A 24,583-nucleotide genomic window follows, 5' to 3' on the forward strand; every position below is an offset into this window, starting at 1 on the left:
TAGCTTGAAAGCTTAAATCTGGACAAAGTAGTGAAGAGAATTGTAAGTCAGTAAAGCCAGTCTTTTATTTTGATGCGTAGAGCAATATGAGTAGGAATATGCTCAGTGAGCTCACCTTGCATACACGGGTAATGGATAAGTAGATCTGCCTTGCCCATTATCCATTACACAGTCACCACATGAATCATATTTAATGCGTAATGGTATCTGCAGAGTATTGTTCTCATTTTACTTTTAAAACATCTGCTGTGAGCACTTAAAGGTGACACAACCTGAGGGGATAAACACATGATCTCAACCCTCTGCCTCAGGATGACGCAAAGCGGCGGTCAGTTAGCCTGGATGAGACTCCTCGTGGAAGCTGGGCCTCGAGTATCTTTGACCTCAAGAACTCCTCCCCAGACACTCTCCTGCCATCTGTGCTGGAACGAACAGCTGCAGAAGACATGGACCACCGCAATACTGAGGCCCGGCTGCAGGGGCGCCATGGTGACCTGCTGGGTCTGTACCCTCCCCCGGATGAGGTTTGTCTTTCGAAAGTTGTGTTAAGTAGAGGCTGGTTTATACTTCTATGTCGCATCTATGCAGCATGGTCTGACACGGACATGAACGCAATATACTTGTGCATCGATGTTTCCGTGCCACGCAGTAATACTCCGCCGAAACCCTTGAAGGCGGTGTGGTCTCTCTGATAGTTCGGTCGCCTGTTTCCAGTCCTGCAACGCTCTTTTTTTTTTTTTTTTGAATATTTTATTTGTGATTTTTTTGTTTTCTTAACATATACACACTCACACACAATAGACACAAGACACCATGAAAAATAACACTGGCAGGGTGTTGCAGATCTAAAGGATCCACAGATAGTCCTCAGATGCTAACACTAGTGACATCTACAAAAGAAAGGAAGACTGCCCCTGCTTCCAAAAGATTCTAACAACCATTACTTACTTAAAAACAAAACAAAAGAGAACACCAACAGAAAACACACACACAAAAAAAAAACATAAACAATGGTACAAGTACGGACACTATGTTGATAGTAAGGAATAAAATAATCATAAGAAATTAGGTGAGACACAGTCAGATCGTTGATTAAAATACAGAAAAAACACATACATTACATTATTTAATTATAATGTACATACACATACAATATCATAGCAGCAAAGATTATGAGTAACATAGTTAGGTCTCATCAAACGACAGAAATGGCTTCCACACTTTTTGAAAAGTAGTTATATGCAGCGAGTTTGTTCCATATTAACGATAGAGCGCATTTCATTGAGCCATCTCCTGAAACATGGGGACACCGGAGTCTTCCAGTAAAGTAATATTCATTTTTTAGTCCCGCAACGTTCTTTGTTTACTTTTTCACAGCGATTCCAAGCATATTATGTTTATTTAGAGCTGATACCTGTTGCAATGTTTACAGGGAAGAATAGAGAGGACACGTCGGAGGAGATGAAATACGCGGCCGATGTACCACCAATGTGCAGGGATCCTGGAAGTGCTGTAAATACAGGAAATACAATGCCGCCAAGCGGACAATTACGGGGCTTGTGGTCCCTGTCGATTTGACGTTCAGTTACATTTGGAGGAGGTGTATGTTGGCAATGTGCATAGGCCTCTGCATAGGTACGGGAGACGTAGGCCGAGACGGCGTAGGCTTCGGGGTCAATTTGACGCAGAAGTGTAAATTAGGCTTAAGCCTTGGGAAAAGTGAGCTCTGGATCTGTTTCACAAAGCAAAGGCTACACAATTAATGAGTGAAGTGATTTGTTTTAAACACTTTTCCAAGATACTACTTGCACTGACAATAAATACCCTTTCTTCAAACTATTACCTGGGAAGAACACTGAATATGAGCATACAAACTGTACCAGTTAGCTCTTTGTGTGGTAATGCAATTAGATCCAAACAAGAACAACTTAGGACATTTTGTTTACATGCTATACATGCAATCAACTACATAGTGAGTGCAATTATTGAAACTGAGTCGTACAGCTGGGCTTCCCTCTTCAAGCTGCACAGTAAGTTAAACCAAAATATGATATTCAGAAAGTCAGAAGAAAACACGTCAGCACCATAGACTGTATGAATAATGGACGTAGTATCCGTGATGTCACCCATCTGTTTCTGAAGAGCTGTTTTGAAGCCAATCGTCGGCGGGAGCCATATTGGAAAGGCTGAACTCAACCAAATTTCTTCAGAGCTATTGTGAGGTAAAGAGGCAGGCTTTGCGACCTCCTAGCCAACAGCTACAGTGTTTTTTCCCCCCGTACAGTGTGCGTTGATCGAGAAATTAGCTATCCAAACTAAACTCATTTTTTGTTCCAGACTGTAAACATGTTTATTTCTGCTGTAAAAATCAGCTTTTTTGAATTGGTGTGTATGTGGTTTCTGTTACTTCTGGACCCTTTAGCAGACACTCGATGAACTGCAGTTTTAAACACTTCCGCATTGGCTTCCATTCTCATGGCCGGAGGTTGCCGCTTGGTCAGCATGTCTAAGCAGCTACATTTTATAGATGAATCTTAAAAATGCTGAGGCAGAACCCTGGGTAGAAAATGTTGGCAAACAAAGTTGCCATTTATTCAGCTCGGAAACGTTATTGCACGTTCCCGTAAAGTGACCGTCCATAATGTCTGCAAACCTGTCCGGCTACTCAACTGTTTGCTTTTCTTTCCTCTGTGCCCCTCCATTCTCCTTTCTTTGAATCTGAGCACACACTGTCTCCTCCTTTGCAGCTATGTTTCCATGACATCAGTGTAAATGTTATGTTAGTGTGTGTTGTACATGGCTTTGTTTTTGTCTGTGTGGCAGGATGAAGCAGTGGAGAGATGCTCTGTCATCGAAGTGCCCAAAGAACACAGCGGCCAAAGGATAATGGTGAAGTGTCTGTCTCTGAAGTGAGTGACGTTTGAATATACGTAACAGCTAAGATTTCTGTGTTCACACGCTTGTTCTACATGAGGTGCTCTCTTTTTAGGTTTGAAATAGAGATTGAGCCGATATTTGGGACGCTTGCCCTGTATGATGTCAAAGAGAAGAAAAAGGTATGTTTTTGCTCTAGCAGCTGTTCTCTCTCTCTTTTTTTTTGATTGGGTCACAGAGTTTTCCTCTTATGACTCTAAGTCTGTATCGCCACTTACGTAATGCTGAGCTCATGCTTAACTAATTGAATTTCCCCTTGTCTCAGAAAGCTCTTAGTGGTCTTGCTGTTGAGATCATTGAGTCAAAACTGAATTAAGATCCCTTGACGTGCATTTCCATTATCATGTTTCCTTCCCCCCCCTGTGTTGTTTCCCGCTTATCTCAATCTTCCCTCCTTACAGATCTCGGAGAACTTCTACTTCGACCTGAACTCGGATCAGATGAAAGGGCTGCTTAAACCGCACTCACCTCACATAGCCATCTCCACACTGGCCCGTTCTGCCATTTTCTCCATCACATACCCGTCAGCTGATATCTTCTTGGTCATTAAGGTACAGAGGAAGCTGAACATGTATTAAAAACATGTATAAAAAAACAATGCAAGTGCTTCAATGTCTTAATAATATAATAATAATAATATGTATGTATTACAGCTTGAGAAGGTCCTGCAGCAAGGAGACATTGGAGAATGCTGTGAACCCTACATGGTCATGAAAGAATCTGACTCCTCCAAGGTAACGCATCCAAAAAAAAAAAGAGTTTTGAACTGTTGCAACATAATGGACCAACTACCAGCATGCACACGGGACCAGTTTACTCTCTAGTCAAAATTATTACCCAACTTGTCTGGAAAGCTGCACTATTTACAATTCACTGGGGTCAGATCTGTCAGCTGATGCAGATACTTTTTTAACCTGTCTGTATCTTCTACCTTATGTAATCATATCTGATCTACTTTGTGTCTTTCTCCAGCACAAAGAGAAGCTGGAGAAGCTGCGCCTGCAAGCAGAGCAGTCGTGTTGTCGTCTTGGGCGTTTTCGCATGCCTTTTGCTTGGACGGCCATTCACCTTCTTAACATTGTCAGCAGTGTGGGAGGCCTAGACCGGTCTGATCCTGACTCCGACTCGGGTAATTGGGACTTGCATACACAAACAAAAAGTTATCAGATATCTACAGTGACAAAAGCAGTGCACAAAGATCATTCATAGACGTTGACTGTCTGATGTTGATTTTCTCTTTTCTCAGAACGCAAAGGTCATGGAACGTGGAATGAAAGGAAGAAAAAGGGGTTTGAGCGAATGAGTGTTGGGGATGACATGTGTAACTTTGCAACTTTCCGTCCTGCAACATTGACTGTCACCAACTTCTTCAAACAGGTCAGAATCTGATGATGTAATGATTTCTACCTTTATTCCTACTTTAGAAAGTGCCTCCAAACAAAGAAACCCATGTAACTTTTACTGGAAGTGACTGATTGTTAAATTTTTGTAGTGATTCTGATTGTGGGATCAGATCAAATGCAGATTTTTGCCCTCAGTTTGCTAATCAGGATGTCAGTACTTGATTGTTACTGCTTCGTAGTGACTGCTATTTGAACTACATTGTCGTCATAATGTCTTTTGTAATTCTGATGCAACTCTTTTCCGTCTGTGTTCCTGCAGGAGGGGGACAGACTGAGTGATGAGGACCTCTATAAGTTTCTGGCAGATATGCGCAGACCGTCCTCTGTTCTGCGACGACTGAGGCCTGTCACAGGTAAACATGACACAACTACATAATTAAGATATTAACATGATATCATCTGCGTACATATAAATGTGTGCGGTTGATTTGTGACTTACAATTTTTCTGTTTTGATTATCCAAACTTCTTTTGTTCCTCAGCCCAGTTGAAAATCGACATCTCTCCAGCTCCAGACTCGCCTCATTACTGTTTGTCACCTGAGCTGCTCCACGTAAAGCCTTACCCGGACCTGCGTGTCCGTCCAACCAAAGACGTGCTTGAGTTCCCTGCTCGCTACGTATACACACCTCACACCACCTACAGGTGAGTGTTTACCTGTTACAGACATTCAGTCCATCACTCTGTGCCTGGTTCTCTGTTTGGTTTTACAATCAGTTTTAAACATAGACTGTGTAATTAATAGATGTAGTATCAGTGACATTACCCATCTGTTTCTGAAGCGCTGTTTGGAAGGAAATCGTCGGCGGGAGCCATATTGGAAAGGCTGAATGCATCCTAACTTCTGTCGAGCTAGTGCTAGGTAAAGAGGCAGGGTATGAGCCTCCTAGCCAACAGCTACAGTGTTCCCGCCTGTCAGTCAAGTCAGTCATGTCCCTAAATGAAAAACAAGGGTAGTCTGGATTGCTCATTTCTCGATCGGCAAACATTGCACGGGGGGTGATTTTTTTCAGAACGCAGCAATTTCAAAGCTATTAAGATTTCATTAAGAGAGGCACATCTGACTTGATTGACAGGCGGGAACACTGTAGCTGTTGGCTAGGAGGCTCAAAGCCCGCCTCTTTACCTCACACTAGCTCGACAGCAGTTAGGTTGACTTCGGCATATCCAATATGGCTCCCGCCGACGATTGTCTTCAATACAGCGCTTCAGAAACAGATGGGTGATCTTTACGGATACTAGTCCATTATTTATACAGTCTATAGTTTTAACAGAGCTAGAATTATTCTGCCTTTACTCTAGTATGAAGTTTTACCAAAAAAACAGACAGCAAGTTCTCATTTTTACATTTTAATGTATTTTTATTCTTTTTTTTTTGAAAATGTAGTAGTAAAGAAGAAAATCCATTCCTTCTGTGTATGTACCAACAAATAACAGAAAACAATGTTTACACTTTAAAATAATTTAACAACTTAAAGTAAATAATGAACAAAAAGTATCAGTCAAAACAAATAAGGGACACAAAGAAAAGTTGTTTTCCTGTTTTTTTTCTGAGAGCCACAAAAACAGTGACACAATCAGGAGTACTAACAAATAACATTTATAATATAATAGTTGTAACAATAAAACAATGTGGATTTCTTGCAGAAGTGGAAAGGAGTGCAGTGATGTCACACAGTGTTGACGTGGATCTAGTTTGATTCAGTGTAGTCTGGCAGACCCGAGGTGAAATCAAACCAGTGTGTCACTCTGGAAGAAAAATAATAAAACAGTGAATAAAATGTAAATTAAGTCATCAAGAGTTCAAAACAACAACAACAACAACAACAACAACAAGTGACTTACCATCTGAAGCAGCTTGGAGAGCTTCTCATTCTGAGTTTCAATGTTCTCTTTGTGGAACTCGGTCAAGTGATGTAAACCTTTCAGGATGTCGGTCACCTCGTTTGCTCTCTTCTGAAACACAGGAAAATTTAAGAGACCGGTAGTCAAACATTTCTAGTTGATGTAGCATCTTTTCATGAACCAGAAGCTAACACTAGCAGGCTGCTGTGACAGCTCAAGTATCACACCCTGCGTCCTCTCTCTGGAAGTTGTTACTACACTATAATGGCGTTTCCAGCTTTCACTTACCTGCAGCTCTTTGATGTTGGTGGGTACAGAGTTTTTAAGATGCATCTCCATCTTCTCCACCTTTGTCTTCAGCTCCACCTCTTCCTGCTCCACATTAGCCAGCCAACTGTTAGTCTTCTTAGTCTCAGCCCGCTGCATGACCATCTGGGCCTGTCAAAAAAGCATCTGCCCATGTTATCCTCTTCCCCAACAAAGAACCCAGTGCAGCTGGCAGCTGCCTTTTTCTGCAGCGCACTGTGCAGCTTTCTAATGACACCCTCACTCACTTATCCAAGTTTAATTTCATCCCTTTATATTGAGGAAAAATATACTGAAGAATCATAAGGTGAGTATTTGTCTTGTGAAAGAATGATGAACAGTCTCTCCATGAGGATGTTAAAACAGAAACAGTTTTGTTGTTTAGCATTTATTTTTAATCAACAAAGAGCTGCTTTGTTTTGTCTGTCAGAGCTGAGATCATAAACACAGACGATCACTCTGATGGAGATTTTAGACACTTGGCTCTGCTCCTGCATGTTGCTGCTTTTAGATCTGTAATTTGATTGTAATCCACAGTAGTTGAAATACAACACAACCATTCAGTAGCACATGTGGAATGTAGTGTTTACATACTTCAGTGGTTTCTTACCTGTAGCAAGTGTATCACTTCCTTCATCTGCTTCTCCACCTCCGCCGCCTCCTCGGTCTGCCTCCCCAGCTTTTGAAGAGTTTCCCCGTGGCTCCTCAGTGTCTGCCATATTTTAGCTACCTTTGCCTCTGTGGTGTCGTATACATATGACAGAGATTCACTGAACTGTAGTACACCAAACATAAGCACTCTGATTTCTTCCTCTGGTGCAGCCATATCTTCCATCTTTCGAGTGTTCCTCAGTGGACCTGCATGGACAACTCCTAGACCCCCAGCTAAACAAAGCAGGCACACACCCCAGATCATCTTCAAAACAGTTAAAAACTCACTGCAGCCTAGTAATCTGTTTCCCTCAGACAGTAAAAGTGATCGGTTGCTCTCTCACAGATTATAAAATAAGGCTAAAAATACAGCATTTCTCCTCTCAACTGTGCAGAGTCGCATCATCAGAAAGAACTCCCAGGATGATGGATTTTTGGGGTGGTTACACCGCCTTATATTGGATATGTACATGCAATACCATGGTAAAACATTAGCTAAGCTGTGGTTCAATCACAGGTCTTGTCCGTGGCCTTAATCTCAGTGACCTTGCCTTTAAGTTTAACCCCTGAGGTACTCGTTTTGGCATGTGGGTCACAAACAAATGTGACATACATAACAATGCATTAAGCACCCTTTAATACAGACAGTGCTTGAGCAGCATCGTGATATGTGCAGTATTTGTAATTTTATGTAATTTTAAAGGTATTATGGTTGAGTGATTTTGTGATGCGTCACTGTTGCTGACGAGTGTAAAAAATCAGCTGTTCCAAGATATGACCAACTGTTACCTTTGATGTTTGCCTTGGATGGGAGGTGATGTGACCAAGCGAATCCAATACTGGGACAGACTCTTTCCATGTGCACACATGACGCTCTTATCTTTTTTTTTAGCAATAGGAATGAGTTAAGCTTTTGTAGGTTGCCAGGAATGATTTGTGAAATATTAGGATAATGTTAGGGAATGTTGAAAACATAAGCAGCTAAAACCAGGGTTGAAACTCTCTCCCCAATTTTTTTTCTAACACTTGTGACTGTCATTCACATTTTAACTCATTCACTGCTTTGATCTCTATTTGTGTCCTCGTCACCTCGCTCTCTTTCTAATTTTGGGGTTCTTGCATCATTTTCTCCACCTGCCAGAAACCTGCTTTATGTTTACCCTCAAAGTCTGAACTTCAGCAGTCGTCAGGGCTCAGTGAGGAACATCGCTGTGAAGGTTCAGTTCATGGCAGGAGAGGATCCCAGTCAAGCCTTGCCGGTGAGTCACTGTGAATGGGTAATGAAGGGATGTGAAAATGAAACTTCAGTCACCAAGAAGTGCTGGAGGCAGTGAAATACTATATGATGTGAACTTCTTCAAAGATTTTTCATTTACTCCAGAGAGAGGGAAAAAGTGGAGTAACATTTAGAGGGCTACAGCAAACTGCTCTCGTATAATCGCATTGATTTTTTTTATTTGAATATCAGGTTGTTGAAACATAATGAAGATATTTCTCAAAGTGCTATCCACTAACAACAACACAATACGTGAAAATTGCCCTCCCATTTTCTTTGCTGATTTGTATTTAGTGAGATTTGTGACATAAAATCTCCTTTATGTTGAAAACTAGAAGTCAGTTTGTCTAATAATTACGTTTTAAAATCAACAAAATGTACTTATAGTTGTTTTATTTTTAATGAACCATATCACAAATCATCACTCCAGGTAGATGTTTCATTTTTAAACTCTTAAGGGTTATTTTTTTTTTGCTTTTAAGAGCTTTTAAATCAAATCACAATCACTGAGAATCTTTTGTAAATCAAATCTACATGTACCAAAAAATATATAGATTTTTTAATTCTGTGTTTATGATAGGGATGGGACATGATTTTTGTATGCACGAATATTCATTCACTTATTGAAAATCGAAGAGTCAATGGGCCTCACTAATAAATGCGTAGAAATGTTCTTACTCTGCGCATAAAATAAGTGCTTACGCAAAATCGCCGTCAGATTCATGACACATGCATACCAGCCAATTTTGTTCTCACCACCTTGCGCATATTAGTGAATCAGAATCATTCTAAATTGACATGTGCAACCTGCTGCCCAGCATACTACCACGCCCCAATTCATCCATATAAGGACATCTGTTCGGTGCATCAGGATGCTGAATTTCACTTCGGTAGAAATAGAGGTGATTGTTGTGGAGGTTGAGGCAAGAAAACCATCACTTTTCCGAAGTGTGTCAGCAGGAGTCACCATGACAAAACAAAAATGAAGCCTGGGTTTCTTACCGAGGCTGTTAATGCTGTGTCTCCTGATGTTTGCACTGTGGCTCAGGTTAAGAAAAAAAGGTTTGATATTTAAGTGGACGCAAAAAACATAAAATAAAAGACTTGCAGAACAGAAAAGAAGGAAGGAAACTGGAGGAGGACAAGGACCAGGCAGACTTTGCCACAATCTATCTATCTATGTAGTCGATCAGATATTGATATCAGGGTTTTACCAAGTATTAAAATCGTCTACATTTCACACTTTTAACACTTTTGCTTTTGTAATATCTTAAGTTTAATAGTCTAGCCTGCAAAATAGTCAAAAGAAAACATTCTTCATGTGACCACTGTATCTGATTCTCTTGATTCAAATAAAAATGCCCTGAATGCAAAATACAGGTCTGCATTGCACTTTGACGACGGTCCCTGAATGCACCTGCAGTGACAGGCGCTCTAGACGGACAGTCAGTTCACGGCACTCTTTGATGCCAAGCAGTTGATCCAAACTTACTAAATGTGTCTTATGTATCACCAAACTGGATTAAATCAAGCTGCAGACGGGAGCTTTTTACGATAATAGCGGCAAAAATGGCAAACGTCAAATATTAAACAGACGTACCCCGGTTGTGTCTCTGTCACTAACGCACAGCGGGGATAAAAATCCTCAATGAAGAGGAGACCGGTTCACACAGCACACCTGCTGCAGGTAGAGACCAAGCTAACAATGAGCCCCTCAAATAATAATAATTTATCGTATCATTGTGCTGTGATGTGTGTATGTGGCAGAGGAGCATAATGACATCCTGTCATGTAAATAAGGTAAATAACATAAGGATATTTAGTCTGTTTAATAAAAGAAAAAGTTTAAGAGAGGTAACCCTGAATTACTTCTGCTGTGATCTGGCGCTATATAGAAAATAAAATTAACTGAACTTCCAAGGGGGGTGGATGCCTCTGTTGGGGGGGTGCCCCAGTATAATGGTAGGGGAAACACTGATTATGTAGAATGTAACCTTAAGTATAAAACCCTGATGTTACACACTCCAGTACAAAAGGGGGAGGTATGCACCATATCAATTTGGATTCGGATCTTCCATTTAAATGAGAGAAGAAGAAGAAAAAGCAAAAGAAACATTAGCGACAGTCGCTGGAAATACGTGTGTAGTGGGTGTGAGATTCAGAAATAGAGATAATCGCTGAGACTGAGAATGGCTGTAAAATGTAAACATACACAGCACACTACTGCGTCACGGAAACACCGACATAAAGGTTGAGACAGACGCTGCCAGTGCCCAGTACTAGTAGCACCTCATCCTGCTCGATTACGGATAATTGCAAAATAGATGCCAATGATTATCACATAGTATTTCAACTTGAAATGCCCATCCCTAGTTCATGATTACATCAACTGACTTCCTCCTCTTGGTCATAAATAACTTGATTTATGCTGTACTTTCTGACCAGGTCATCTTTGGGAAGTCAAGTTGTGCTGAGTTCATGAGAGAGGCGTACACTCCCATCATCTACCACAACAAGTAAGGCTCAGTCACCTGCTCACCATCACTCCAGCTCGTCTGTCTTTCCTTCTTTCCCTGCCCTCCCTAAATTTTGTGTCAAACTCTTACTCAACAGGTCTCCTGAGTTCTATGAGGAGATGAAGATGAAGATTCCCGCCAATCTGACAGACAACCACCATCTGCTGTTCACCTTCTATCACATCAGCTGCCAGCCCAAACAGAACACTCCTCTGGAGACCCCTGTGGGCTACACTGTGAGTATACTCCTTCAGCTGGCACACGTTTTACACACCCACCTACACACTTTCCTGTTTGATCGCTACTTCAGTTGTCTTGACATCGATAAGTGATCGCGTGTCTCTTTCTGGTTTTAGTGGATCCCTCTGATGCAACATGGCCGACTACGCACCGGCTCCTTCAGTCTGCCTGTCTCAGTGGAAAAGCCTCCACCTAGCTACTCTGTGCTCACTCCTGACGTAAGTGTGAAGACACCTTATGTGAATATCAGTTTCTCTACCTTTACCATCCACTTTGTGATGTGACAGCATGTTCACTCGTCACCCTGACAGGTTCAGCTCCCAGGTATGAAGTGGGTGGATAATCACAAAGGAGTGTTCAATGTGGAGGTGACAGCAGCCTCCTCGGTTCACACTCAGGTACACACGTGTCTTTATACTGTGGTTTCAACCTATTCTTGTGCTAGCTTCAACTTTAAATACCACGTTGGGCTTAAATTAGTGGTGTTATACTTTAATATAGTTTTGTGTGCTGTATTCAAAAACTAAGACCACACTGACCATTAAGGAGCTGACCATAAAGAGGTTATTTTAACAACATCTTTGCTGTCTACTTGTTGCATAACAGGTTGTCATATATTCTCTCAGCCTCTCAAACATGTTGATGTTTATTCTGTGATAACTCTAGGACCCCCACTTGGATAAGTTCTTCACTCTAGTGTATGTTTTGGAGGAGTACTCCTTCCCCTTCCGCCTGAAGGATGTCATCATTACTGAAGCAAACATGGAGGGGGAGCTGAAGGCCAGCATGGCGGCACTGAGGGGGGCTCTGCTGGATACCTGTGTCAGGTTCCTGCACCAGATGCTCAACAAGCTCATTCAGCTCATCGTCTACCCACCAGTCATTGCAGGACAAATTGGTAAGTGAGACTGTTTGATAACAACTCTAGTGATGTAGACATTGTAATAATGATTTATACTGTTCATAATGATGTAGGAAACAATGTTTATAGGTCTGTATCATGCAGCTCTAACTCTCTATTTTTCTACAGTGAATCTAGGCCGGACCTCCTTTGAAGCCATGGCTTTATTTGTCAACCAGATCCACAAGAACCTGGAGGGCAATCAGGACCAGCACGGCCGCAACAACCTACTTGCGTCCTACATCCACTACTGCTTCCGCTTGCCAACTGCAGAGCCAGCAGTGCCACCGGCAGGTGAGTCACTGAACTAAACTGAGCTGTACAGAGAGTGAGTGTTTCACACCACAGTCAGTCATCGTTCAGTTTATAGGATGTGGTTATTGCTGACATTGAGAGTGTGACATTTCTGTTTTTCCACTTCCATAAGAAACTGGTCAGCAGTCTTATGAGATTCCGATGCAGTACGCCACCTTGTCGAGAGCAACAGCCCGCCCAAGCAGCTTGCATCTGGCCCGCTCTAAGAGTATTAGCAACTCCAATCCCGACCTGGCCAGCACACCAGTTTCTCCTGATGAGGAGGTTCAGAGGATCATTGGGAGCAAGGTGAGATATGCCTGTTTTTCCAGATTTGTTATTTTTGTTATAGATTTAACATTTTTGTTGTACTAAAAATGTGTTAAGTGTTAGTTTTAAAGTCTCTTAAGTTGTTCAAAAAGTAATTATGTTTAACTGGCCACAGCTTCCCAAAGGCATATTACATTGATTTGAAAATGTATTTAATTTGCTAATGTTCTGGGATTTCATTTTGTCAACCATTGATGCTCCTGTTGTTTGACAATGAATCCCAGTCTTGCTTAACTAAATGTATAATTAAAATAAGCAGAAAAAAATAAAAACAAAGCCATGTTTTGATGTAACGATATTGTCTCCACTTTTCACAGCAGAGTGGTTTATCTATAATCTGAGAACTCATGCTGCTCACTGAAGCACCTGTGCTTTTTGTCTCTGTCCCTTGTGTTTCATATCGTACTTTAGCTTTCCTTTATGCTTCCTTCTCCCACTCTTGCTGATCTTATTGAAGCTTCACCTTGTCCCCCCTCCTTCCCAGATTTATCTCTAAACAATCTCTCATATGGTGATTACCACCCCTACTCACTGTGCCCTCGCCTCTCGCTGCCTCTGTGTGGTTGTGTTTGTGTTTTTGTGTGTGTGTTTCTGGTGGCTCATGGCAGGGCATTGACCGCTCCCACTCCTGGGTAAACTCTGCTTATGCCCCTGGCGGCTCAAGATCTGTGCTACGCCGGAATCCCAACTCCAGCTGTGATCTCAAGCAGGTGCCAAATCCTCCTCTCCCCTTACCTCCTCCTCTCCACCTTCACACCTTCACTTCCTTGTCTCCTTCATCTCTGATCAAGTACTTCAGATCATTTCTCGGCTTATTTCTAGCCTTCCCCTCACTCCTATAACCCATTACACCCTTTTAACCACATCTACATCTTGTCTTGACAATCCACACTTTCACCGCCTCACAACCAGCCATAACTGTTGTCTTTTAGAGACATGATTTCTGCCTGGTGCTCGTCAGATTCTTATTTTTTTTTTACCAGCCTTGCACATCAGAGTTCACAAAGAGTCCTCTGACCACTCATCCATTTCCATTCGCTCATTTTCACCTCACTTTGTCCTCATTTCTGTGTGTTCACCCCGCCGTCACCTCATATCAGGCAAGCGACCGCAGCTGCAATCGCATGTCTGCCTACCTGGACAGCGTGGCCTTGTTTTCTGTTCCCACAAGGCAGATTATCAAGAAGGTAAAAGTGACAACCACTGTAACACTCACCACTTAAAGTGGCATCATGATGTCCTTTCAAAACTAATGACATCTGAACTGTTGTGTTTTTCTGTAAGTTTGTGAAAAGAGGATTGTTGAGACACTAGGCTTGGGTACCGAAAACTGGTTCCATTTTGGAACAGTTCCATATTTCTCAGATTCATGGATTCGATAAGGAATATGCTTTTCGGTTCCGCTATTATGTTCCTAACAGCGAACCTCAGAAAGAATTCTGCAGTCCACAGAAAGTTTTTCTCACCTGCCAGGACCTGCTGTGTTGAGCTAACATTCCGTCATGTGTGACACAGCATGTCAACAAAGTCGCAAGTAGAGGATTATGGGGGACCGCAACAGAGTTGGTCGTCTATCAATCAGAAGGTTGGTTGTTTAATCCTAGCTCAGGCAGTCACATGCCGAAGTGTCCTTGAGCAAGACACTGAACCCCAAAATGCTCCCACTGTTGTTCAGCGGTGTGTGAATGTGTATGAATGAGATCAGCTAATACTAATAGTCTATATACCAGCCTTTACCATCAGTGAGTGAATGTGTGTAAATGGGTGAATGTGACAATTAAAGTAATGTAAAAGCGCTTTGAGTGGTCTGAAAGACTAGAAAAGCGCTATATAAGTACCAGTCAATTTACCATGATTTAAAGGTGACATATCATGCAAAATCGACTTTTTAATGGATCTCTACCTGAAATATGTTTCCCTGGCATGTCTACAAACCCCCCCGAAAATGAAAAAAATCCATTCTGCCCCTGTTCTGATTTCTCCACCTTTCTCTAAATGTGTGCTAAAACGAGCCGTTTCAGACTGTTTTTGTTACGTCACAACAATATCCGGTCTGTCACGGAGTCAGAGCTCGGAGCTTGTTCAGCCCATAGACTGTATAAAATACAACTCAACTCCTCCTCCGTTTTTCATTACCTGCACAAGTGTGCTAACAAGGAGCTTAGGAGGGAGGCATGCTAGTTGTAGGCTGTCTTAATAAACACAAAGGTCGGTTTTACTCCCCACGTCTGCAGATTTGAAGTCTTTAAAGACATGTTTTGGGGACCTCTTAGACCAATATATTTTTATGAAAAAAGCGTAATATGTCACCTTTAAACTTTGGTTATTCACTAAAAATGTTACCGACACAGCACAAGGGGGAAGCAAGTTGATTATGACTCTTACTTCAACATGGGGTGAATCTGAGGGAAGCTCTGTCTTTGATGTGCTGTGGTCTCATGTTCATCAAAACCTCCTGCTGCAGCTGTGAAAACGCCCCGTCACACTCGGTCTCAAAACACAGCTGAGTTTACGTTCGCATTTATATAGAACTAAATCATGTCTACAAATATTTAAAATATTTTTATGTTAGATACGAGTTCACAGAGCCCCTGTCCAGCCCTTGTTCCTATGTCGCGCAGAAACTTTGTTCACTTTAGAGTTGAAGGGCAAGATGAACGAGGAGAAAGTTGAGGACAGTGTCTATGCAGTGGTTATGGAATTACGCCTTTTTGCAACCGTTTAGTCTCCACGTTTAGGTATGCAAAATGCATTATGTATGATGATATTAGTTCAGGTTATAATGTGTTTTTGTCATATTTTACTTTAATTTACTTAAATAATTATGATTTGTAAATTCCCTTGATGTTTCTTGATAAGACAGAGAAATGTGTAATTAAAGCCGCAAGCGGCGATGAACTTGCTACTGCCTGATGTGCAGCAGGTGTTGCTGTGCTGCATTTTATGAGGCCTAAGCTGAAACTGTGGGCATGCTTGTGCAGTTATCAGCATAGTGTACATTGCAGTACTACATGTCACCAGTAGGTGGTGCTGTGACTGTAATAAAGTTATGTTCCGAAGGATTTTTTATCACAGATCATTATAGAAAGAGTAGTGATCACAAGCATGTGAAAAACAGGTTCTGACAGTATATACCACTGTCCATTAGGTGGCACTATTCCTATGACCAACATGGGATCAGGCTGGGTCCATGATGAAACATGTCAAATTTGAAAGAGATTGGAGATTGTATGTAAATTTCAGTACCATGTATTTCCTGTGGGTGGGGCTATGGCTGTAGTAGGAAAATTAGCCCATAGGTGTGTTGAAGGATGGACCCTGATCATGTGTATGCAATTTGAAACAGATTGATCACTGTATGAAGGAGCTATAAATGTTTCCTGTTTCTTGGTGAGACATCAAAGTTTTTCGCCAGATACACACCCTTCAACGACAGGTCACAGTCTGACCTGTGATGCTTCATGAAGTTGTAAAGGTCATTTCGGAGCACATTAGTAAAAAATAAACGTTCCAATGACTAGGAGCTATACATCACAAAATAGCACGTGACTTCCTGTTGGGGGCACTATAAGATATAGGTGAATATTTGCATACAGACACGTTTAGCCTGGGACATTTATCATACATGGAAGTTTAGCTCCTGATCCGATATTGTATATGAGAGATATTAATGTTTAAATATACTATAGGATTTGGCACAGTGCCAAAAACAGTGATTACAAAATTTTGTGGGCACTTGAACAATTTTTGAATCTTCAATGTGTCTGCTCTCTACTGAGCATCGTAGAACTTGATAGGGGAAAAAATGAGCAGAGTTCTCTTTAATAGGTACCCTGTGAATGGCACAAATCAGCCAAAATCTGCCATTCAAAAATGATTTCTGCACTTCCTGTTGGGATTTCACCATGACGCCTATGGACTTTTTTGTAGGTATTGGCCTGGTCTAAATGGGGGGAAAAAATCTTGCATGTAGGTTAAAGATTCAGAGGGGCTATCACTTTAAAATCCCTAGGAGGCACTATGGAGCAGGAACTTTTGTGAAACCAATGAAATCATACATTTTTGGGGGGCTCGGAATTTGGGGCAAAGTTTGGTGACTTCTCGTGCATGGTCAGGCCTCCAAAATAGGGAGAGAAGTGACAGGAAAAAAAAATTGTCCTTAGGGTTCCAATAGGGTCTCGCTGCCACTGCGTGTCAGTGCTCGGGCCCTATTGAAGGAAAAAGTAAAATCTATGCCAGTTGACAGTTCACTTGAGATCATAAATGTCCAAACAATAAAGGCAGGCTAACTTTTATTCATTAGTATTCATTATTTTTTTACTTGCCAAAAATAATGGAATCAGAATCAGGAATCAATAAGAACCGGAGTCAATAAAATCTAAAACGGTACCCAACCCTATGAGTCACTGATATTTCTCCTGCTTGCGTTTATGTCTGGCAGAGGTACAAAGAAATGTGTTGTATTAATTTGTTCTCTCAGATATGAAGCTAAAAAACCACTCGATAAATCATGTCATAGAAGATCATTTAATGTGAGGATGTTTTACTTGTACGAGAAAATGAACACCCATCAAACTCTACATCTTTTTTTAGGTTTTACAAAACAAATCCACACAAGTTTGATATTTATACTTAGCCCTGTGTTTAAAATGTCCCTGTAGTATACTGTAGTGTAATCTTTGCTCTGTGTTGCTTCATGTGTAGCTGCTCCATGAAGAGCTGGCGCTGCAGTGGGTGGTCAGCACAAGCACAGTGAGAGAAGCAGCGCTGCAACAGGCCTGGTTTTTCTTCCAGCTTATGGTGAGTGCAAAAGTACAAATCTTAAGTGGAAGAGAAACAAAGCTTCAAAACACAAGTACTTAAGGAAGTATTACTGTGATGGGATCTGCAACATCTCACTTAAGTGTTTTTTTCTTTCTTGGCCGTCTCCTCCAGACAAAGAGCATGGCTCATCATTTATTTCTGACCTCCAAACTGGACATTCCAAGGCGCCAGCGTTTCCCGGACCGCTTTGTGGATGACATTGCCGCACTTGTGTGTGCCATCAGTGCAGATATTGCTGGTCGATACCACAAGGTAATCAAACCACACAGCAACATAGGGCGAATCAAGACATGAGCTGCTGAAAGTCCATTTATACTTCAATTAACAAAACATTGACTGATGAGGGAGGACAAGCCTTAAGTGGTTAGAATGTATCACTATTGGTCATGGATTCCAATACTATTATCAGTATCGACCAGAAAAAGTCAAATTGTGTGTTCCACCTGGTACAAATTATTTCTGTCTCTGTCTCTGTCTCTGTCTCCATCTGTCTGTCTGTCTCTGTCTGTCTGTCTGTCTGTCTGTCTGTCTGTCTGTCTGTCTGTCTGTCTGTCTGTCTGTCTGTCTGTCTGTTATGTGTCGTGTGTCGTCTTCTCCCCCCCCCCCCCCCCTCTCCTCTCTCAGGATGTGGAGCTTGTGGAAAGGTTAAACAGCAGTCTGGCCTTCTTCCTCAATGACCTGCTGACTCTCTTGGACCGTGGCTTTGTATTCAACCTCATCCGCACCTACTACAAACAGGTGCCAGTTGACTCTATTGCTGTATCAAACCACGATTTGTTAATGTATATGTTTAAAAAAAAAAAACTTCTGCTGTCTTAAATAAACTTGTGTGTTCAACAGATTGCCAACAAGTTTCACACAGCACAGAACCCCAGCTCTCTAAATGCACTCAGGATGGATTTCACACGCATCGTCTGCAGCCACGAGCACTACGTCGTCCTCAATTTGCCGTGCTCCACTCTCAGTCCTCCAGCTTCCCCTTCTCCCTCCACCTCCTCCACCACCTCACAGGTAGCACAGCAGGCTTCAAAATATAACACAACCATAATAAAATAATCATACATTATTTTTATGTCCTTTGATTGAATATTTCTTTTCCTCTACCCACAGAGTTCAGCGTTTTCCAGTATGGTGCAGGACCAGGGTGTGGCCACTATGTTTGAGCTCTCTGTTCCTTTCCGGCAGCAGCACTTCCTGTCCGGTCTGCTGCTTACGGAGCTCTCCCTCATGCTTGACCCTGATGGAGAAGGGTAAGCAAAAATTACAACTGTCTTTCCCTAGAGTTTGAATTTCCAATAACATATGACATAAACTGTACGTGCAAACACCTCATGTAATCATTTCTTTCGCACCCACAGCGTTTTCTTCCTTCATAAAAAGGCCATAAGTGCCGTTCACTCTCTGCTGTGCAGCCATGACGCAGACCCTCGCTACACAGACCCACAGGTCAGAGCCCACGTGGCTCAGCTCTACCTGCCTTTGCTCCCTATCGTAATGGAAACGTTACATCAGCTCCACGACTTTTCAGGTTAGCAGAACACACAAGCATAACTGACCTGCACATGTATCCTCCTCCTCCTCCTCCTCCTCCTCCTCCTCCTCCTCTTCCTCCTCCTCCTCCTCTCTCCTCGTCCTATGCACTTTTTTTCATTATTATTGCACCTGAGTGTGTTCTCTCATGCCTTTGTAGACTCCTCGCCTGCTAGGGTCCGCCATGCCTCAGCCCACGCCGACGATGCTGACCCAGACAGCAACACTATCAGTCAGTCTGTTGCCATGGCAATTGCTGGCTCCCCTCTACCACACGCCAAAGCCAACCAGTTCACCCTGCCCACAGTGGTGAGTGATAGCAGCAGAGGTCAAGCTGATCCCTCAAGCCTTACAGACTGACAGGTCACAGATCGGCCTGTGTGGGAGTTTGTCAGACAATCACTCTTTCTGTTGCTTAGTCAAAAATCATTTTCTGTTTCCCCCTTTTTGTTCTTCCACAGCTATAACCGCTTCTCTATGAGCTCTCTATGTAAACAGTTGTTTTGAACTCAGGTACATGAAAAGGGCACCCGCTGAGTTTGTGTGTTTTTCTTTACCAGTCTGGGCGCCAGTCCAGCTCTCTGTCTGCGGAGTGTAGCCGGACTCTGCTGGTGTGTTTCCTGTGGGTGCTGAAGAATGCAGACGCTGCCCTCCTGGAGCGCTGGTTGTCTGATTTGTCTGTACTGCAAATCAACCGCCTGCTGGATCTACTGCATCTCTGTGTCTCCTGTTTTGAATACAAGGTGTGATAACCAGGCACTGTCACTACTATCAGAATCTTTTATCATAACAATCAATTAATCAATCTTTATTTGTATAGCGCCAAATCACAACAAACATTATCTCAAGACGCTTTAGCAGGTCTAGACTACGCTATTTTAAATTATAAACAAAGACACAACTTCAAGACAGGATCAAATCCGGTCCCCTCACACTGATAGGACTCGGTCTTAATCCACCATGAGCATTGCACCTCGCAGTGTTTAGCTAGTTACAGTGGCAAGGAAAAGTGTCCTTTTCACAGGCAGAAACCTCGAGCGGAACCAGACTCATGTTAGACAGCCATCTGCCTTAACCAAGTTGGGGTTGGAAAGAGGGATAGAGGAGAGTAAGATAGAGAGAGAGAGAGAGAGAGAGAGAGAGAGAGAGAGATGTAGTGATGAGACGAATAGAAGTAGTAGTAGTAGTAGCTGTTGCCGCTTGAGTCTGGCACGTCCACAGCAGTAGAATCAGAAGAACCTACGAGACAAGGGAGCTCAGGGACTCCAGAAAGGTATATGGCTAGTAACTTTGATAGGACAGGGAGAGTTAAATTAAGTGATGGGGGATGAGATAGGATCCCAGTGTGTCAGTGTGCCAGTTCTGTGTGCAGTCTAAGCCTATAGCAGCATAACTAAGAGCTGGTCAAAGCCTGAGCCAGGTCTAAATTTAAGCTTTAACAGCACTTGATAAAATTCATAAACAAATTTACACTACTACAGAGTATTATTTTTGTCTTGTCTTCTTTTCCCTTAATCCCTCTGTTTTGTCTTTCTCTCTCTCTCTATCTCTCTCCGTTCTCTGATTGTGGATTATGTTTACAGGGAAAGAAAGCTTTAGAGCGTATCAACAGCCTGACCTTTAAAAAGTCTCAGGACATGAAAGCACGGCTGGAGGAGGCCATTCTTGGAACCATCGGGGCTCGTCAGGAGATGGTGCGCCGCCACAGAGGTAAGAAGCGTGAGAACAAAGTAACGTGTGTTTGTGTCCGTAGGAATATTGTTATGACTTCATGAAATGTTTGATTTGATGACTTTTCTAGAAAGGAGTCCTTATGGCAGCCAGGAGAATGTGAGATGGAGGAAAAATGTCACTCACTGGAGGCAGAACACAGACAGAGTCGACAAGTACGCTCTTTGCTTTGTGGTGTTTTTTAATGCGTTTGAACCTGATGCGTGCTTGATAGGGAAGAATTACTCAGATAGTATGTCTGAATAAAAACAGAGAGCTGAAATGATATATTAATGATACTTATGACCTAATACTTCCTACAGGACTAAGGCAGAGGTGGAGCTGGAGTCAGTGGTGGACGGAAACTTAGCTACTGAGGCTTCCCTGGTTGTACTGGACACACTGGAAATCATAGTCAAGGTGAGCAAATTGAAATAAATGACTACATTAGATGTCAATCCTTTCATCAGCTGTTATATCCATTTGAAGCAAAATGACCTTCCTGTAATGTGCATCCTTCCTTCAGACTGTGGTGGCGTCAGAGCTTAAAGAAAGTGTCCTGGGTGGAGTTCTGAGAGTGCTTCTCCACAGCATGGCAGGGAACCAGAGCGCCCTCTTCCTGCAGCACTGCTTCACAACACAGAGGGCTCTGGTCTTCAAGGTACATCAATTAATTCACTGATCAATCAATCTTTATTTGTATAGCGCCAAATCCTAACAAACGTTATCTCAAGACGCTTTTACAAACAGAGCAGGTCTAGACCGTAAGACCCAACATCAAGACAGGATAAGATCCAGTCCCCTCACACTGACAGGACTCAGTCTTAAATCCACCATGAGCATTGCACCTCGCAGTATTTAGCCAGTAACAGTGGCAAGGACAAACTTCCTTTTAACAGGCAGAATCAGACTCCGCTGATTTGTTTGTCTATTTAACAATATTTGTATAATAATGCAGCTTGATATATTGTTGCGACAACTGAACATGTCATTGTTTTTTAATCAATGTCTTCATACTGTACTGACTTATTCTAACACAACAGAATTTGATGTGTATAATTCCTTATCTAGACTCTGCTTTTGTTTTATTACTGCAAAAAAAAAAATCAGAATACCAAAAATGTTCTTCACAATATAGCTGTTTGAGTAGCAGTATGCAAAATGAAGTATGTTTGTGTGTTCTAGTTCCCGGAGATGCTGTTTGAAGAGGACACAGAGCTTTGTGCCGACCTGTGCCTGCGTCTGTTGCGTCACTGCAGCAGTAGTGTTGGTTCTGTCAGAAGCCACGCCTCCGCTTCCCTGTATCTGCTGATGAGGCAGAACTTTGAAATCGGAAATGTAAGTTTAGATACTGTCTTTGCATTTAAAGTCTTTTTACGTTTGGTTTGTTGTGAAGTATCAATACACACGTGATGTTGGAGTACTACATGCTGTTTAACCCTTGTGTCCTGATTCTATCTGACGACCAGAACTTTGCACGAGTGAAGATGCAGGTTACCATGTCCCTCTCGTCACTGGTGGGCATGTCACAAAACTTCAATGAAGAGCATCTTCGTCACTCACTCAAGACTATCCTAACGTACGCCGAAGAGGACCTGGAGCTGCGCGACACGCCTTTCCCCGAGCAGGTGTGTATCAGCCTCATCATAGAGAACTATCTAGAATTAATAGAAGGGGAAAAAATGACAAATAATCTGTGTTGCTTTTTAAAAACTGCAGGTCCAAGACCTGGTGTTCAACCTGCACATGATCCTTACGGACACAGTGAAGATGAAAGAGCACCAGCAGGATCCAGAGATGCTCATTGACCTAATGTACAGGTACTGTCATGTATATTTGTAGTTTAGGAACTCAGAACTGAACAGCTCAATTAAAAATCTAAATCAACTGTCTGATATTCACTTTTTTCCCCCAGGATTGCAAAGGGCTACCAGAACTCGCCTGACCTGCGTCTGACATGGCTCCAGAACATGGCAGGAAAACACAGTGAGCGAGGGAACCATGCTGAAGCTGCCCACTGTCTGGTCCACAGTGCCGCCCTGGTGGCAGAATATCTCAACATGCTGGAGGATTGTCGCTACCTGCCAATTGGTTGTGTCACCTTCCAGGTCAGAACAGAGTATTTAATAAGATATCTCTCACTAGTTCCAAATGCACGTGAGCAGCAGTATAAGTCACAGGAGAGAAGGCGTTATTATAATCAATCATCCAATCAATCTTTATTTGTATAGCACCAAATCACAACAAACGTTATCTAAAGACGCTTTTACAAACAGAGCAGGTCTAGACCGTACTCTGTTAAATTATTAACAAAGACCAAACATCAAGACATAATACGATCCAGTCCCCTCACACTGACAGGACTCAATCTTATCTCATCTTAACCCACCATGAGCATTGCACCTCACAGTATTTAGCTAGTTACAGCAGCAAGGAAAAACTTCCTTTCAGCAGGCAGAAACCTCAAGCAGAACGAGACTCATGTTAGACAGCCATCTGCCTCGACCAAGTTGGAGTGGTAGTAGTAGTAGTAGTAGTAGTAGTAGTAGTAGTAGTAGTAGTAGTAGTAGCAGCAGCAGACCGGCAGCGACTTTGAGGAATCTACGAGACAAGGGAACTCAAGGACTCCAGAAAGGTCTAGGATTAACTTTAATGGGACAGGGAGAGTTAAAATGATGGGGGGAGAGATAGGATCCCAGTGTGTCAGTTAACAGGCAGTCTAAGCCTAGCCCTAGCAGCATAACTGAGACCTGGTCCAAGCCTGAGCCAGTTCTAACTCTAAACCTTTTCATACAAACCCCCAAATGCTCAAATGTTGACAAGACAAACAAAAATAGAAATTGAAAGTTTGTTGTGACATCTTTGTTTTCCATCAGAATATTTCATCCAACGTTCTGGAGGAGTCAGCTGTATCCGATGACATCCTTTCTCCAGAGGAGGAGGGGATTTGTGCTGGAAAATATTTCAGCGAGTCTGGACTGGTGGGCCTCCTGGAGCAAGCAGCTGCCTCATTTAACATGGTACAACTCTCATATTCCTACCATACAGTGACAGGGTATACACCACAGCACTGAGTTATTGCTCTAACAGGGCTGAAGAAGTGTGATGTGATCAGTTGGTGTGTAAAAAATGGCTTTCTATTGTTCTCTTAACTTCAGGCTGCTATGTATGAGGCCATAAATGAAGTGTACAAGATTTTACTGCCCATCCATGAAGCCAACAGGGACTTCAAAAAGCTAGCTACTGTCCATGGGAAGCTTCAGGATGCCTTCAACAAAGTCTACAACCAAGTGAGTTGAGAGTTCAATAACAAGAATATCCTGCATTTAATTGGACTGTTATTAAAAATTAGTTCTTGATGCATCCCTAAATAAATCTACAATTTTTTTCTTTTATCTTTTGCAGAGTTCAGGATGGGAGGTAACAAGCATCTTCGACATACAGATGATAGTCCTTGATAATAAAATGAATAGTTGTTTTATTTGTTATTGACATGTTATCTCTTCTTCATGCTCGCTCTCCACTCCTCTACTTTGAATGGCACATTACTGGTGAGTGATGCAATCATCATTTTTAAGCTAGTGTAATTTCCTGCATTAATATACATTCCCCCCTGCCCTTCTACTACTCTGTGTTTTTTACATTAACAAGCGCTTTGTCATTTAAGCCCGTATAGCCTCGATCTTCTAAGATTGAAACATAGAATATCTGTTATTGCCTGGATAAACAAGCAGCAAGGTATAAAGTGTACTGAAAAGTAATAAACTTCATCCAGAATTGAGGAATTCAATTGCCTTGCCAATTACCGTCAGTTGAGGCCATAT

General features: G+C 42.2%; 2 protein-coding genes across 3 annotated transcripts in view; one reads left to right on the forward strand and one right to left on the reverse strand.

Moving 5' to 3' along the window:
* The window catches only part of LOC117831699 (dedicator of cytokinesis protein 7-like), a 39,324-nt gene that overhangs the window by 4,531 nt on the left and 10,210 nt on the right, over positions 1–24,583 (forward strand). The window contains exons 6-43 of one of the 2 annotated variants that reach the window (XM_034710498.1): positions 312–524; positions 2,824–2,909; positions 2,990–3,056; positions 3,336–3,485; positions 3,588–3,668; positions 3,907–4,063; positions 4,181–4,311; positions 4,597–4,690; positions 4,819–4,981; positions 8,280–8,397; positions 10,860–10,930; positions 11,028–11,166; positions 11,287–11,388; positions 11,482–11,568; positions 11,837–12,068; positions 12,201–12,365; positions 12,499–12,674; positions 13,304–13,405; positions 13,796–13,882; positions 17,400–17,495; positions 17,631–17,771; positions 18,144–18,257; positions 18,360–18,530; positions 18,630–18,769; positions 18,878–19,047; positions 19,210–19,358; positions 19,610–19,792; positions 20,633–20,759; positions 20,851–20,935; positions 21,083–21,179; positions 21,286–21,420; positions 21,945–22,097; positions 22,229–22,387; positions 22,479–22,579; positions 22,675–22,867; positions 23,636–23,779; positions 23,918–24,049; positions 24,165–24,179. In XM_034710498.1, the coding sequence (XP_034566389.1) occupies positions 312–524; positions 2,824–2,909; positions 2,990–3,056; positions 3,336–3,485; positions 3,588–3,668; positions 3,907–4,063; positions 4,181–4,311; positions 4,597–4,690; positions 4,819–4,981; positions 8,280–8,397; positions 10,860–10,930; positions 11,028–11,166; positions 11,287–11,388; positions 11,482–11,568; positions 11,837–12,068; positions 12,201–12,365; positions 12,499–12,674; positions 13,304–13,405; positions 13,796–13,882; positions 17,400–17,495; positions 17,631–17,771; positions 18,144–18,257; positions 18,360–18,530; positions 18,630–18,769; positions 18,878–19,047; positions 19,210–19,358; positions 19,610–19,792; positions 20,633–20,759; positions 20,851–20,935; positions 21,083–21,179; positions 21,286–21,420; positions 21,945–22,097; positions 22,229–22,387; positions 22,479–22,579; positions 22,675–22,867; positions 23,636–23,779; positions 23,918–24,049; positions 24,165–24,179 (4,926 nt within the window). The remainder of the gene's footprint in view (positions 1–311; positions 525–2,823; positions 2,910–2,989; positions 3,057–3,335; positions 3,486–3,587; positions 3,669–3,906; positions 4,064–4,180; positions 4,312–4,596; positions 4,691–4,818; positions 4,982–8,279; positions 8,398–10,859; positions 10,931–11,027; positions 11,167–11,286; positions 11,389–11,481; positions 11,569–11,836; positions 12,069–12,200; positions 12,366–12,498; positions 12,675–13,303; positions 13,406–13,795; positions 13,883–17,399; positions 17,496–17,630; positions 17,772–18,143; positions 18,258–18,359; positions 18,531–18,629; positions 18,770–18,877; positions 19,048–19,209; positions 19,359–19,609; positions 19,793–20,632; positions 20,760–20,850; positions 20,936–21,082; positions 21,180–21,285; positions 21,421–21,944; positions 22,098–22,228; positions 22,388–22,478; positions 22,580–22,674; positions 22,868–23,635; positions 23,780–23,917; positions 24,050–24,164; positions 24,180–24,583) is intronic. The other variant, XM_034710499.1, reaches the window with a different exon arrangement.
* Positions 5,844–7,583, reverse strand: si:dkey-114l24.2 (uncharacterized protein LOC107990273 homolog). The gene is made up of 4 exons (XM_034710500.1): positions 7,098–7,583; positions 6,470–6,619; positions 6,182–6,292; positions 5,844–6,085 (listed from the first exon to the last, which is right to left on the reverse strand). The coding sequence occupies exons 1-4, from the start codon at positions 7,401–7,403 to the stop codon at positions 6,068–6,070; spliced, it is 585 nt and encodes a 194-aa protein (XP_034566391.1). The 5' UTR covers positions 7,404–7,583; the 3' UTR covers positions 5,844–6,067.

The sequence above is a fragment of the Notolabrus celidotus genome, chromosome 20 (genome assembly GCF_009762535.1).
Source record: "Notolabrus celidotus isolate fNotCel1 chromosome 20, fNotCel1.pri, whole genome shotgun sequence".
Classification (NCBI taxonomy): Eukaryota; Metazoa; Chordata; class Actinopteri; order Labriformes; family Labridae; genus Notolabrus; species Notolabrus celidotus.

What these genes read in the sequence shown, in the direction of transcription:
- si:dkey-114l24.2 (XM_034710500.1), bottom strand. Translation starts at nt 7,403, where the DNA reads ATGATCTGGGGTGTGTGCCTGCTTTGTTTAGCTGGGGGTCTAGGAGTT. An exon ending in AAGTGATACACTTGCTACAG is followed by an intron (nt 6,620 to 7,097) that starts GTAAGAAACCAC and finishes CTTTTTTGACAG; the next exon opens with GCCCAGATGGTCATGCAGCG. An exon ending in CCAACATCAAAGAGCTGCAG is followed by an intron (nt 6,293 to 6,469) that starts GTAAGTGAAAGC and finishes CCTGTGTTTCAG; the next exon opens with AAGAGAGCAAACGAGGTGAC.